Raw genomic sequence first — 13,570 nt, forward strand, 5'->3', positions numbered from 1 at the left:
ATCACTTCCATACCACTTCACCCAACTTACCCCTACTACAGGCCTCCCCTTTGCTCTGTCAAGACAGCAGCCTTAGTGATATAACAAAACCTTTATTCTCAGAAAACAGAAAAAAACAAAAGAAATAAGAAAACCGGTCCTGTCTATCTGGTCCCTGCCCAGCACTCCCCTCCAAGCATACCCTTCTTTTGGAGAAAACTGTGAAGCATGCATAGGGGTGGGAACTGAAGGAATCTGGGTTCCTTGGGCAGAAAGAAGTCTTTTTGAGTTAGATACCCTCCTCCAAGTTCACACCACTCCCACTATGCCCACCCTCAGACACACCAAGAAGGGGATTTCCAGGGTGGTGCCACGACTGCCCTTAAGTTCCTTGGGAATAGAGTGGCTGAGCAGCACCATCCCCATGGCCTTCACAAGTTACAGCTCATCCTCATCCAGCTTGGCAAGTCTGGCTTGGCAGGGAAGAGTGTTAGGAATTGGTGGAACTGGAGGAGAGTCACAAGGAGGCTGAGGGATGTCACTGGGGTCCTGAAGAAAGGCTCAAGTCAGAAGATCAAAAAAATAAGGTAATCTACCCTCACTCTACTCTTTTCAGTGTAAGCCCCTAGCCAAGCCACCTCCTCTTGCTAGATAACTTAGATTATTTGAGACCATCATCTTCTCCCTGGGTTAAACTGGAGTGGGGAGGTAAGAAATGGGAAGTAGGAAGGGACAGACAAAAGGAAGGTGGTGGAAGAAAGGAATGATATGGAGGAGGGGGATTTGGAGATCCCAAAACAAGAGAGGCCCTCCCCATTCTGCCCCTACAACCAGGAAACTCCATTCCTCATTACCTGTGTGTCCAGGGGCAGGATGGCTCTAGCCACCTCCCCTTTGGGCAACAGCAGCAGGGAGGAGAGAGAGCCATTGATGGGTGTGTGTGTGCTGACCTGGGCCTGGTCTCCAGGCCGAATTCTTCCAGAGCTCCCCACCCCAGGCCCTCCTGTTCTCCCCAGGCTGTTGGTCTGGCTCTCCCGCCTCTGGTACTCAATTGGTGACTGTAGTGCTGGGGCAAAGAGAGGAACAAAAGGAAGGTTACAGCAGAGACAGGTCCTTTCCCGAGGGGCTCTGCTCAGGCCACCCTCCCATTTTGTTCTGCTTCCCAAGGATGGTCAGCCAATGTAAGCTGCTTGGTGTTTAGGGGATTCTGAGTTATCAAATCTTGAGCTAGGAGTGGAAAAGTGGGAATGAGCAATGGGGAGAAGCTAGGGTCAGAGAGCAGGGGGTGCAGATTGGGCAGTGAGGGATTCAGGAGGTCAAAGGGCTGAGGGCACACATTGGGGAAGTGGGGGGAGCTTCACCATTGAGAAAGTCCCGCTGGCTTTCCAGAATCTGGGCCACTTGCTTGATCCAGGCCTGACTAACTGCAGGGTCTGCAGTTTGTAGAACATAGCGCTGGATTCCACCCTCTGGCCTTCTGGAGGTCAGTGCAAAGCGGCAAGGGTCACCTTGGAGGTTCCCCTCCAGTCCCAGGCAGCTCACCTGGATTGGAACATAGGAGATGGTCCCTAAATTCTCCAGGCCCCCTCTGGCTCCTACCCTCTCCAACGAATCCAAGAGGCACACACCTTCTCAGATGCCTCACCCCCTCCCAGACAGATCCCCTCCCCTGGACCAACACCCTCCCACCTTGATGCTGCTCTTGTACACATATCCAGGCTGTGTTCCACCTCGCACACCTCCTCCCAGGGCCTCACTGAAGATAACGATTTGCTCAAAGAGGAAGACACGCCTCTCTCGACCTCGGGAGGACAGCAGCCCCCCAGCCTCTGGCTCCGTGACCCAGAATGTGTCCTGACCCAAGAGCTTTCCCTGAGCAGTCAATTTGCCCTAGAATCAAAAGATAGTGGCCTTTGAGAAAAAACAAGGAGAAAAGGGGTAACTCTCTGCTCTTCCCTCCCTGACACTTCCAACCAACAGTGGGGTCAGCCCCAGGAGACGACTGCCCATAACGACCTCCCAAGGAGCTCACACTGGGGCAGAAGGGCATTGAACCTCCAGCCTCTGCTCCATCTCCATACCTCAAACCCCCGCAGTCTCCCCAAGGTCATCATGTCATTGCAGCGCTTGGGCACGAAGCACATGACCTCCACAGCTTGCTGGCAGGTGAAGAGAGGAGCACTATCATGGCTGGGAAAGAGGCCTCTTCATATCCAGCCTCCCCCTAAAAACCAGACAGCTCTACACCACCTTAGGAGCTGGGGGAACCCAGGAGACTACAAAGATAAGGTATGTGTGGTGTGTCCTGGAAGGTCTGGGAGTCCTCACCTCTAGCTCTTCAGTATCCACCCCAGCTCTACTGTAATACTTGAGAAAATCCTAAGATGTAGAAAAGAAATGCTCAGGGGGGATCATGAGGACATACTCAGCAGCTCTCACATCATCCCCTGAGCACAAAGATAAGGACCCCCAGGAAGTCTGGGGGCAGCCTTAAGGAACTTTGGGGATATGAATGAGAAAAGGGCTGTTTCCACCTGTTGTGCCCCCAAGGAATAGGTGGGCCTGACCTTGAGTAGCAGCTGGTATTTCATGATCCTCTGCACTGGCTTGATGAGGAGGTCACTGAGCTGCAGACGGTGCCCCAGCTGCAGCCTGAGCTCCTGGGGAACAGGGATGGGATGCTTATGCAGCCTGGAAAGCCAGAAGATTCTGTCCCCTTCCCCCAAAGCAGCTCTGCCACTCACTTCAAAATAGCTGTCCCCAAATTCTGACACCACGTGCTCTGACTTCGGCTTATTCTGACAGTACACCACGTACATATGCAGTCTGCGTTCCTAATAGGGGAAAAGTTCAAGAGCAGGGCGGATGAGTAGTGCAAGCTCGTCTCAGAGCGCCGAGCATTCCCAAGCCCCTCCCATCCAGGCCCCTCCCTCTCAACCCTTACGTGTTTGATGAATAGCTGAGCCAGCCAATCAGGATCCTTTAAACACCGCTGTAGCTCCTGGAGGAAATAGCTGGAGGGATTGGCAGGGAAAAGGCAGGTCAAATACTCCAATCGCACGCAATTTTGAGCTATCTGCCCTGGTAGTGCTAGCCACAAAGCCCCTCCAAACATTCCTCAGGCAACAATGGCCCCTAGATAGAAGGATACAGAGACAACCAAACACCCCCCTCTCCCTTACTCTCAGGGACCCACCACTCACTCTCGATGCCACTCATAGATTTGCTGGATATTCCCAAACACAATCCTGTCTCGGCCTCGAAGACTCTCTGGGACCCCCTGAGCAGCCATGGTAGCCATGTACCCCTGTGGGAAGGTTCGGGTGTGTGGAGCCGGCTCCAGCGGGAATCCCCACCCTTGTCCCCACCCCAGCACACCAAGAAGTCCAGGATGGAGAGGGCACTGGCAAGGCATAGAGGAGCACCAAGGCTCCTAAAATTAGCCATGGGCAGAAGGAAAGGACTGGACTAGGGCTGAGAAGGGAAAAGAGAGCTACCTCCACAATCTGTCCCAAGTCCTCCACGTACATTTTCTCTGTTTCTACCAGTTCACTCAGGACATACCTGGGGAAAACAGGAGTGCACATCCTTTGTTTAGCCACTTCCTCCCCCTTGAACCAGAAGCCCCTTCATTACCACAGCCAACCTCAGAGGAAATTCCAAGTCTCAATTCTAAAATGTATGAGAGTTGGGCAATTTAGTGGGGGTTGGGTGATGATGCATACTTACATACTCCTTTCCAGAGCCTTCTTCTTCAGTTCCTCCTCATTCTCAGGGGCTTGGGACAAAGTCTCCTCCTCAGGTGGCTGGAAGGAGAGAACATCCAAGAGTAAGCAAATGGGTTAGGGAAGCCATCCCAGATCCATTTCTTCATACCCGTGTCTTATCTCCAGGGCCCTCCAACAATGTGGTCAGTAGGGTCAGTTCTGGCAGCTCCTCTCCTGTGGCTAGAGCTGGTTCCAGCATCCAGTTCTGGGGACCAGAGGTCAAGTGTCAGAGGTCAGAGACAATAGCTGTGTCTCCCCAGTGACCAGCGGCCCCCAACCTGCTTCTCCCAGTGTCTTTCATGAACATCTTACATGCTTCTCTGGTGCTCCCTGCTCACCTCATATGGCCCAGTCTGGCCACCGCTTGCATCAGTTTCCACATTGAGACAATGTTTAGAATGATCCAACCATCTTTTCAGGCCACTGACTGGCTCTGGGGGGCCAGGGGAACAGGGGCCAGAGCTGAGCCTGGAACTGGGACCAGAGTGTGCAGCCAGACCCGAGGCAGCTGAAGCCGAGATACTCCCATCACTGCCAGCAATGGAATAGGGTTCTAATGGGGTGGGAGGAAAGAAAAGAGGGATAGCTATTGCTCCAGCTCCAGATTCCAGGTCCCTGGGGAGCTCCAGAGTCTTCTCTCCTTGATGTTCAGCCCCTCTCCCCCAGGGCTCACTCTCTCACCATCCTCATTTGAGTTGGCCAGTATAGAAAATTTCATCAGGGCACCCTTGGGAGGAAGGCTCACCAGGTCTGGAATCCCCAGTTACATGTGGAGGTTCCCCCATATCCTGAGCATGGTACAGATATAGGGGTGGGGGTAGCCATCTGGGCAGACACTGGAAGCTGAGGGTGGCCATCTGCTCTCCTACATCCCACCCCATCCCAAAGGGTACAGACCATTCTGAGTAGTGGGGGAGAAAAAAAAGCTAAAAGTCCATCTGCCACCCCCAGGCCCCCTCCCCCAGACTGCTGTAGCCCACCTCCCCAACAAAGGTACAGACCCAGTGGAGGAGGCAGGTGAGGACAGCTCATCAGGGCTATCTTTGGATTGGGCTCAGGGACAGAGGAGCTGTGATTCGCCATAGAGCCCCTGGTAGGCCCCCTCATTCCTCATTCCTCCATCCCCCATCCCTCTTCAGATTAGCAAAAGGATTTGAGGCAAGATGCAGTTCTAGGCCTGTGAGGACCCTGGATGGGTTTTTCTCACAGCCAACTGACTATCGGAAGGAGAGATGTCCCCTGTCCCTTCCCCAATTTAAGTTGAACTGATAGAAATTTGGAGGCAAAAGGTATATTAATTAAGTCACTTCCCTGGAAAACACAGGTACAGTCTCCAGTCTTTATATCCTTCGGGCCAGGGCAAACAGAAGTCTTAAAACCTCAGCCCGCCCCCAACTGGACACTGGGGCCCTGCGACCTCGCACTCACCACGTACCCCCTGGGCGAAGCAGCAGCCGCATTTTGCCAGCACTTTTCGGATCACATGGGGACAGGCACAGCGACCCCCCTTGTGCCCTCCCCGCATGGCGCCCGGGCCCCCCCGCATCCCCCGCCCGGGCCGGCCATACAGGGGGAATCACGGGGGGCGGGGCGGGGACGGCGCAGGGCGCACACACCCCCTCCCTCCTACCCCGCTCCAGACTTGGGGAGGCGGGGAGGGAGGGAAGCGGGAGGGGGCGTCCAGGGGTAGGCGGAAGTCTGGTCTGGAGGAAGACTGGGGTCTCTGCAGAGAGGGCGGCGCGGGGCCCAGCTGCCGTGCTGGGCGGGGAGAGTTTCCGGAGCCCTGTCGTTGCGGGGCCCAGGGTCCCGACGTCCAGCGCAGAGGGGAGGGATGGTATGGGAGGCTGGGCCGGGATGCGGCAGCCTCTCCAGCTCCGTCTCCGGCCTCTCGGGTTGGGGTTGGTTCCAGGCCTGGGCAGGGGGCGGACTCCCCGAGCCACTGGCGCTGCGTGGGTCTCGGGCAAACAGCTAGCCGAATAACAGGCCGGGCCGCGGCGCGGCCGCTGGGAGGGGCTTCTGGGCCCAGCTCCGCCCTCTCGCGCTTCTCCTGGCCTAGGCCGGGTTCCCGCCTCCTCCCCCTTCCCCTCCTCCAGGCTCTACCACGTTCCCACTCCACGTCCCCGGCGCCTCCGCCCCCTCTCCGTAGCCTGGGCTCCCCCGCCCCGGGTTCCCCCTCCTTCCCACATCTCGGGCTCGGACTGCGGAGCTCTGGGGCGGGGGTTAAACCGACAGCGGGGTCTGCCTGTCTGCCTGGTCGCCCCTCCGCCTCTGCGGAGGAACGGTGCGGTGGATGGGGCTTTGGCCTGTATGAAGATGTCTTGGGCTGGGACTGTGCTTAGCCGCGCAGGGGTGGCCAGGTCCTCCAGTAGGGAGTACATAAATGGGGAGCTCTTTGTGGGGAACATAGGCCAGGTGCCGCCCTCTCGCCGGACCCTTCTTTCCTCCAGGCCCTGCTACTCCAGCTGAGGCTAATCACCAATTAAGGCGAAGTCCTGGAGCCCGGGCTGGCGAAGGGCCAGGGGTGGGGCGCGGGGACACTCCGCCCGCGGGGACTCGGGACCCACCGAGGTTGGGGACACAGCGGATGGAGGGCGAGAAGAGGAGTGGAGGTCTCAGCGATTAAATGGGTCTCATGCAAATTAGATGCGAACCTTTATGCTAATAAGAGCAGTATGTAGTTGAATTCTCCACTTTGCGCTGGATGGCAAACGGTGCCCCACTCCACCCCTAGCCTCTTACCGGGCAGCGGAGACCAGGCGGGGGCCATGTGTTCGCGTTCCCCTTCCTGATAGCCCTCCGTTTGGTCAGACTCTGGCTCGGTGCCCCCCTGCCCTAGAGGGCTCCTCTTCTGGGGCTGCGGGGACAGAATGATCCGAAGGAACCCGCTCTCCACGCCCAGCCAAGACCGACCGCCTCCCCTTTTTCCTTCTGTCAAAATCCACAATGTTACAAAAGGGTCGCCCAAGCTGGGGTGGAGGGAGCGGTTCACCCAGAATGTGGCCAAGGCCCTCTTAATGGAACTCCTGGAGTTCTACGACTGCCCCGCATAATTCCTGGTTGCAGGTAAATTGAATTGTGGGGTTCAGCCCTCCTGAAGCCCCCTAAAGACCCCGACCCCACCGTGGTCTCCATCTCTTACCACCTCCTGCCCGGGAAGGGCGCATGCGCGCAGCATGCCCCCCATGACCCCCAGTATCCGGTCAGTGCGGCCAGGGGCGGGGCGGTCCGGGGGCTTCATGCTGGACCCCTACCCAGCTCCAAATTTCAGGGCCGAGGGGGCACGGAAGCTGGGGGGCTCTGAGGCCTGCGTGCGTCCGGGGAGTTGCTGCTGCCGAATCCACCCCCTGCCCGGCTCCGCCCCCACTCCCACCCCAGCCAAACTTCTCAAAGGGGGTAGGGTTGTTCCTTTCTCTACAACTGTAGTTCAGCGACAAACAAACCCCTCTTAATCCCGATTCTAACGTCGAAGAGTGATGCAGGCCTTCGCAGAATTATTATGGAGCCCACTGAGAATATGCCCTGCCCAAGGCCCTCCGGAGACAGTGAGCTGGGGAAGCACATCGGTTTCCGATCACCACCCCCTCCACCCTCCCCGCCCTCCATAGTAGGTCACGCTCCCCACCCCACCCCCACCTCGTCCCCAGAACAGCACGGGCGTGGCATGGAAGGTTGCATATTTTACTTTATTTTTATTAAATTAAAAGCTAGAGTCTGGCGGCGATTCCAGAACAGGGTAAGGAGGCTCCTTATAGAGGGGGAGAAGAGCAGGAGAAAGACAGACTGACAGAGACAGAGACACAGGAGAGAAAGGACACGTTAAGGTAGAAGGGGAATTGTTTCTGATGAACTCACAAGGCCGGCTCCACGGGGACTCACACCAGCCTGATACCCCCTCCCGGCACCGAAGTTCAGCAGTGGCGCAGTATGTGGGTCTGGGGGCTCAAGAGACCCTCCCCTCATCGCCCTGGTCCTTTCTCAGCTTAGTTGGTGGAGCACAGCACAGACCAGAAAAAGCCAAGGGCAATGGAAGGGGCCGGGAGACTGGGAGTCTGTACTTGGGGAGGACGGGAGGAAAGCCTGGGAGATCAGCCTCTGCCAGAAGGGAGTGGCTCACACTGCACTGAAGCACTTGGCCTGTGGGGACAGGGAAAGGGCTTGCCCATTCCTCTCTGAACTCCTTCCCCAGTTGGCCAGGTCCCCTACTCGGGTGCTGTGGTGTGGGGAGACAGAGGGAGAGAGGAGAACAGAGACTTCCAGCGGTCCTAGTGGAGGAGCCAGCAGGGGCCTTGGCAAAAAGGACGTCCTTCAGTCATCTGTGATACCCTTGGCTCTCAACTCCTCTTGCACCCGAGTCAGGTAGGTGGGGTCTGGGTACCCAAACCTAGGAGAAAGAAATGGGGCCAAGGTTTAGCTGTTTTGCCTTGCTCATATAACCAACCCCCTTGCTCACTTCATTCTGGGTGCCTCATTCCAGTCCCTACCCACTTCCCCTAAGGTTATCCAAACCCAAGATAAACTTAGCCCAATTCTGTTATTGTAGGTTAAGCTGGGCACATCAAAACCAAGCTGAATGTAGGAGAAAGTGGGAAGAAGAGATTGTATATAGTTTGGGAGTAGGCCTCTCCAGTGGGGAGGCTCCCAGAGAGGGCCTGATGTCGTTCCCTCATTGGAGAGGAAGACAGGGAAGAGCCAAGGAAAGGGAAATGAAGGGATGTCGCACAGCTGGGGTCCCCCTGTGCAGCTGGTCTTGTGGTGGATGTCGTTCCAGGTGATGACATTCGGTCTCCCTGTGGTCATAGACGTGCCGATAGTGAAGGTGAGACGCTGGTCAAATGCCTTACGGAAGAGGGTCAGCACCTTGTTGCCCTCCGGGCAGTCCGGGAGGTAGGCCACCCGTGTGGTGCCAGGGTACCGAACTCCTGGGTTTGGGTGTTCAGCCTAGGAGGGGAGAGCAAAGTGGGCAGTGAGCAGCTGGGCACCTTAAGGCCCATGATGCCAAAGGAGGGTTACCCTGGCCAGCCTTCTGTCTGTGCTAATGCTGACAGAGCGGCAACACGCTGACAGCCTTTCCAGGAGGGAGAGACTCTAGGGTTTGGGCAGTAGGAGCCTGTTTTTGGATAGAATCCTTATTGTTAATAAAGTTCTTTCTGCTGTCTCAAGACTCAATTCAGCAACAAATGGATTCTCAGAAGTGAAAGGTAGCCGGTCCTTACTCTGGGTAACTCAGCAGAAATGTGAAAACAGTAATTTATCTTCCAGTCTTCCCATCTCCACCTGAAAACATTCCCAATGCTTCTTCCACTGTCTAACCTTTTCAATTTTTCTATTACTCTTCTTCAGACCTTAGCTCTCTGCCAACAAAACTGGAAATTAGTCTTTACCAAGTGGGAAGACACCTGTGGGCTCCTGACCACTCCCATTTTAAATTTTAACCTTTCACCATTATCTAGGTTTCCCTTGCTCATAAATCTGGAATAAAGTAACTCTGATCTGTTAGGAGGGCCAGATCCCTGCCTGCTGTGTCTGCCTGCACTTGAGCCACCACCTCTCAGAATTCACCTCTGCCAAGAATAGTCATCAACCTCCAAGTTCATGGAGGATATAGTATTCAATACCCTTCTCTCATACCTGATTTTCATGTGTGCCCTGGGGTCATGGAGATGGAAAAGTTGGGCCTCAAAGGGACCTCCTAGCTCCAGGGCACTGAGCAGGAAGGCACACTGGGAGACAGCAAGACTGTATCATATCTAACAAACACACTCACCCTCACCCAGTTTTCCTAGGTCAGAGAACAGGCATGGGGAAAACCAAAGGGTAAGGGCAGGCGGGAGTCTTCTTACCCCCTGGACACCGGGTGGGAAGACATACTGGATGACGATGGTGCCGTACTTCTCATAGCTGGGCAGCAGGAGGGTGGCATCCTTAGAGACCAGCATCCGCCCGTTCTGGGGCTGGTTGCCCACCAGCTGCCCATAGAAGCGGCCACACATAGGGCAGGCCTTTTTCACCTGCAGGGCCCGGGTGATGCAGCCCTCGCAGAATGAGTGCCTGCACTTCTCCAGTGTCTTGGCGTTCTGGATCTCCCCCAGACAGATGGGGCAGGTGCTCTCCTGCTCTTCTGCCTCCTCCCGAAGGCGAGGAGGAAGAGGAGGGGGCAGGGGAGGAGGAGGTGGGGGAAGCCCCCGTGCTCCTGGGGTCAGGAGTGGGGCTGCTCGGAGATGGGGTGGGCCTGGGCGATGTAGCTCAGGGTGCTCTCCCCCACCCCCCAAAGCCAGGCAGCCTATAAGCTCCCCCTGCCTCTGAGCTTTCTTCAGCTCTTTCTCTGCCTCTTTTAGCAGCCCCTTGAGAGCCTTCCGGGCCAGGTAGAGCCCATTGGGAGGGGCCGGGGGCGGGCCCTGTGGGGAAAGCTGGAGAACATAGATGTCAGAAGTCTCGCCATCTATGAGGATAGACACACGGTGCTCCTCTCGAAGCCGGGCCAGCCGAGCTGGGGTCTCCTTGCTCAGGAAGTCCCACACAGGCTTGGAGACAGTCACTTTGTTCTTGCAGGTGCCTCCACAGGCTGCCATTCTGGACAGGACGAACGACACTGCCCCCAGGGTGAAAGGGTCTCAGGGTGGGGGGGTCCCAATATTGACAGATATCAGTGCCTCCTACTTCACGTTCCTTTCCAGCCGTGTTACCTCTATGCTTTCAAAGGCCAACCCCAACTCCTCCCCCAAATTCATTTTCTATCTCCTCTTAAATTTCAAACCCCAGCACCCACTGAAGAGCAAGAACGTTTCTATACCTTTATTATTATCATCTAAGCGGACCATCAGTCTTGGATCTCCTTATAACCCTCCCAAGATAACAGAAACAATCTGCCCCTCCCCACTTCTGAGCAAAAACTGAGTTCTTTAAAGGGGAGGGAGACTTTTTGACCTCCTTTTTGCTCACTTTGATCCTGAGGAGCTTGGAATTGGCATGCAGGCTCTCTCTCTGTCCCTGCTCCCTACTTGTAGGTTGTGTGACCTGGTGGGTGGAAAAGAAAAGGAGGGAAAGTGAGAAACCTCTTCCCTCATTCCCACATGCCCCAACCCAGCAGCCCAGGCAACAGAGAAGGATCCTGAGTGTAAGTTACTGAAAATTGGACTCTTTGGAACATAGAATGGAGGGAACCAATTTAAAGGTGAAAAGTTAGGTTCCCTTGGGAGGCAGACACCTGGAAAGTCCATGGACAATGACAGAAGAAGTCCCTCTTGTTTCCATACTCAGCTGATCAGGACTAGGAGGCGGGCAGTGGGGGCAAGGGTTATGATGACAAATGTTACCATGTTCCCCAGTCAGCCCAGAATCAGAACAAAAACCCCTCTTCCATTTCCTTTCCTTCTCTCCTTCAGAATTCCATCCTCAGCCTTTCCCCAAGGAGCTAAAGGAGGAACTTCAACAGGCTAACTTTCATCTTCCCTTCCCCAGCTCTGAGGTTCTCAAGAAAGCCTAGGGAATGGATAAGAGAAGTCAGGGCAGGAAGAGCCCAGACAGACCGAGGTCTTGCCACCTCCCTCGGATCACGTGGATAAGCATATTTCCTATATTCCCCACAACTCCTCGCCCTGCTCCACCTTCCGAAATAATTCTGGCCCTATTGCTAGGAAGCCTTCCTTGAGAGCTAGCCCAGTCTCTTCAGAAGTCTCTCTGGAATGCAGAGTGGCACCAGCCCCTTCAACTACAAACTTCTCATTGACACCTTTTAAACCCAGCACACAGAGTGCAAGCCTGTCAGCAACTCAGTCTGCTTTAGGGAGGGTGGGGCTCCGCTGGAGGAGTTGATGTTTCCCCCTAGTCTTCCCATGATCAGCTACAGAGCTGTCCCTACAACACCTCCAAATGCAGCTCAAATAGAACGAGGGGCCATTAGTATGACCTCAATTCCTTGACTTGATCCAAAGGGGACAGGCTCTCCATTTGTGCCCCCTTCATAGTCTCCTAAGGACCAGATGCACAGATAGTGAAACTGGACCCCTAGAGCCTCGGATCATACAGTCTGACCAGGGTGGGACACCCCCTTCCCCATCAGAGGGAACCCAGGACCCAGGTGTCCTTAGCTCCAAGTCCTGCTGACACGGAAGAGGGCGGCGGGGCCACAGTTAATGCCGGGTCTCTGATTCCCCTGGAGCAACCCAGGCCGGACCGGAGCCCATTCCTCCCTCCAGGCAGGCCGGTGGCAGGGGCCGCCTCGTAGGGCAAGGATCCCTGGGGGCCTCAATCGAGGCGGCTCCACCCCTCCCCTCAAGACCGCTTGCAGGGCAAGACCCGGAACCAACCCCCCACATCCCCATCTCACCGAGCCCCTAGCGCCCCACCACTGGGTAGGGGGTGCATGTCGGCCAGATCGCTGTCCCCAGAACCCTAAATGGAGGCCCAGGCTGGAAGGTGATAGGAAAAGGATGGGCCGCGCCTGGAGGGAGTCCCCGGCGCCGCGCGCGGGGCAAGGAGGTGAGCAGGGGGTACAGGGAGAGCGGGGAGGGCGCGCGGGGGCGCAAGCGGGGTCCAGGGGGCGCGCGGCGGGTGTGGGGGGCGCCGGGCTCACCTACCTCCCTTCAGCGCCGCCATTGCCGGTCACATGACCGAGGCTGTTGCTGGGATGACGGTCCGGGCCTTAGCAACAAGGGGGGAGATCCCAACGAGGTGGGGGGAGCTTACAGGGGGTGTGGGCTGAGCGGAAGGGAAGGAGGACAGCACCTTCTTTCCCCGTCGGGTGATAGTCACTGTTTTCTTTGACCCCCTCTACCCGGAGATCTTGCCCTTCCGCCCCAAAATAAAAATGGAGGCGCCATCCCAGGATTCGGATGGAGGGGGTGGCGTCGTGGAACCGAGGGTAGGAGGTTAAGTTCCCTGGAGACGCCACCCTTGTCGGAGGAGCCATCTCCCTTTTCTTTCCCAGCCAGCTGGGTGGCGGCTTCTGGGAGCTGGTGGCGGATGGGTGGGTGGGTGTCGGTTAAGATAGCTGGGGAAGACGGAACAGATTTTCTGTGGTCCTTATGCTAGAAGGGCTTTTGAGGAATGATATGGGATGGGAAGAGTCATAGTAAAACACTGGTCCTAAAAAACCATTTCCACCCCCTCCCTCATGTCTTTTCCTAGACTGTTACTGCCTGTGAGCCCGACAACCTCTCCCAGACTGTATTGGTGTGTGCCTGTCATTTTTCTCTTTCCACAATCAGGGATACTGAGGCTGGTACAGAATGAGACGTGTGTATTTTTAAAAAACGCCTTCGGGTGGTGGTAGTGTCAAGTCTGTGGTTCAACTAGAGTTAAAAAACTCTCAGAAAAAAGCATGCTCTGTTCTTCCCACATCAGAGCAGTCTCCACCCCCTGTCCAACTCACTTCCCTGGGGCCACATCAAGCCAGGTTTTTCCACCAGCAAAAGACTTCCTCAGCCAAGTAGTGCAGGATCTCCCAGACTGGCAACCACCTCTGTTTACCCACCTACTTTCTTCACTCCCTCTGTGGGCTGGAGGGTTGGACACTTTCTTCTTGGCTTTCCTAGGACCGTGCTGTACTCTTCCTGCCTTCCACACAGAGGATGTCTTTCCCAGGAAGCCTGGGATAACACCGAATTCCACCTTTCAGCTCTCACTTGCATGCTCTGAGAGGCTCGCTCACCTTTAGAGATGCGAGTGTAATAATCAATCCCAGAACCTTGGGGAAATGGGGGTCACATCATCTCAGTTCTCACTGACCCCCTATAACTGAATCCTCACAAAGTTGGGGAGTAAGTTTTCCATTTCCATGCATGCTCCTCACCACCTTTAAGTTCACAGCCATCTATCTGGAAACC

General features: G+C 55.7%; 2 protein-coding genes across 7 annotated transcripts; both read right to left on the reverse strand.

The window, feature by feature from the left end:
* Positions 1–76: 76 nt before the first annotated feature.
* ARHGEF25 (Rho guanine nucleotide exchange factor 25) lies at positions 77–7,114 on the reverse strand. Of its 6 annotated transcripts, none has more exons than XM_017680844.3 (16): positions 6,886–7,114; positions 6,486–6,600; positions 4,085–4,299; positions 3,856–3,951; positions 3,709–3,785; positions 3,477–3,543; positions 3,183–3,286; positions 2,924–2,993; positions 2,724–2,813; positions 2,547–2,639; positions 2,308–2,358; positions 2,061–2,138; positions 1,669–1,869; positions 1,341–1,521; positions 834–1,045; positions 77–528 (listed from the first exon to the last, which is right to left on the reverse strand). In XM_017680844.3, exons 1-16 carry the CDS (start codon positions 6,982–6,984, stop codon positions 418–420), a joined length of 1,860 nt encoding a protein of 619 aa, XP_017536333.3. In that variant the 5' UTR covers positions 6,985–7,114; the 3' UTR covers positions 77–417. The 6 variants fall into 6 exon arrangements, with proteins under 6 accessions (XP_017536333.3, XP_073069477.1, XP_036847917.2 ...); XM_073213376.1 differs by having other exon boundaries at positions 6,486–6,674; positions 6,886–7,046; XM_036992022.2 differs by lacking the exons at positions 6,486–6,600; positions 6,886–7,114 and adding exons at positions 4,492–4,647; positions 5,175–5,775.
* A 296-nt stretch (positions 7,115–7,410) lies between these two features.
* On the reverse strand, positions 7,411–12,572 carry DTX3 (deltex E3 ubiquitin ligase 3). The gene is made up of 5 exons (XM_017680848.3): positions 12,323–12,572; positions 10,686–10,760; positions 9,587–10,335; positions 8,467–8,684; positions 7,411–8,127 (listed from the first exon to the last, which is right to left on the reverse strand). Coding segments are annotated over exons 2-5 (1,044 nt in total). The 5' UTR covers positions 10,687–10,760; positions 12,323–12,572; the 3' UTR covers positions 7,411–8,051.
* Positions 12,573–13,570: the final 998 nt, after the last annotated feature.

The sequence above is a fragment of the Manis javanica genome, chromosome 10, assembly GCF_040802235.1.
Source record: "Manis javanica isolate MJ-LG chromosome 10, MJ_LKY, whole genome shotgun sequence".
Taxonomy (NCBI): Eukaryota; Metazoa; Chordata; class Mammalia; order Pholidota; family Manidae; genus Manis; species Manis javanica.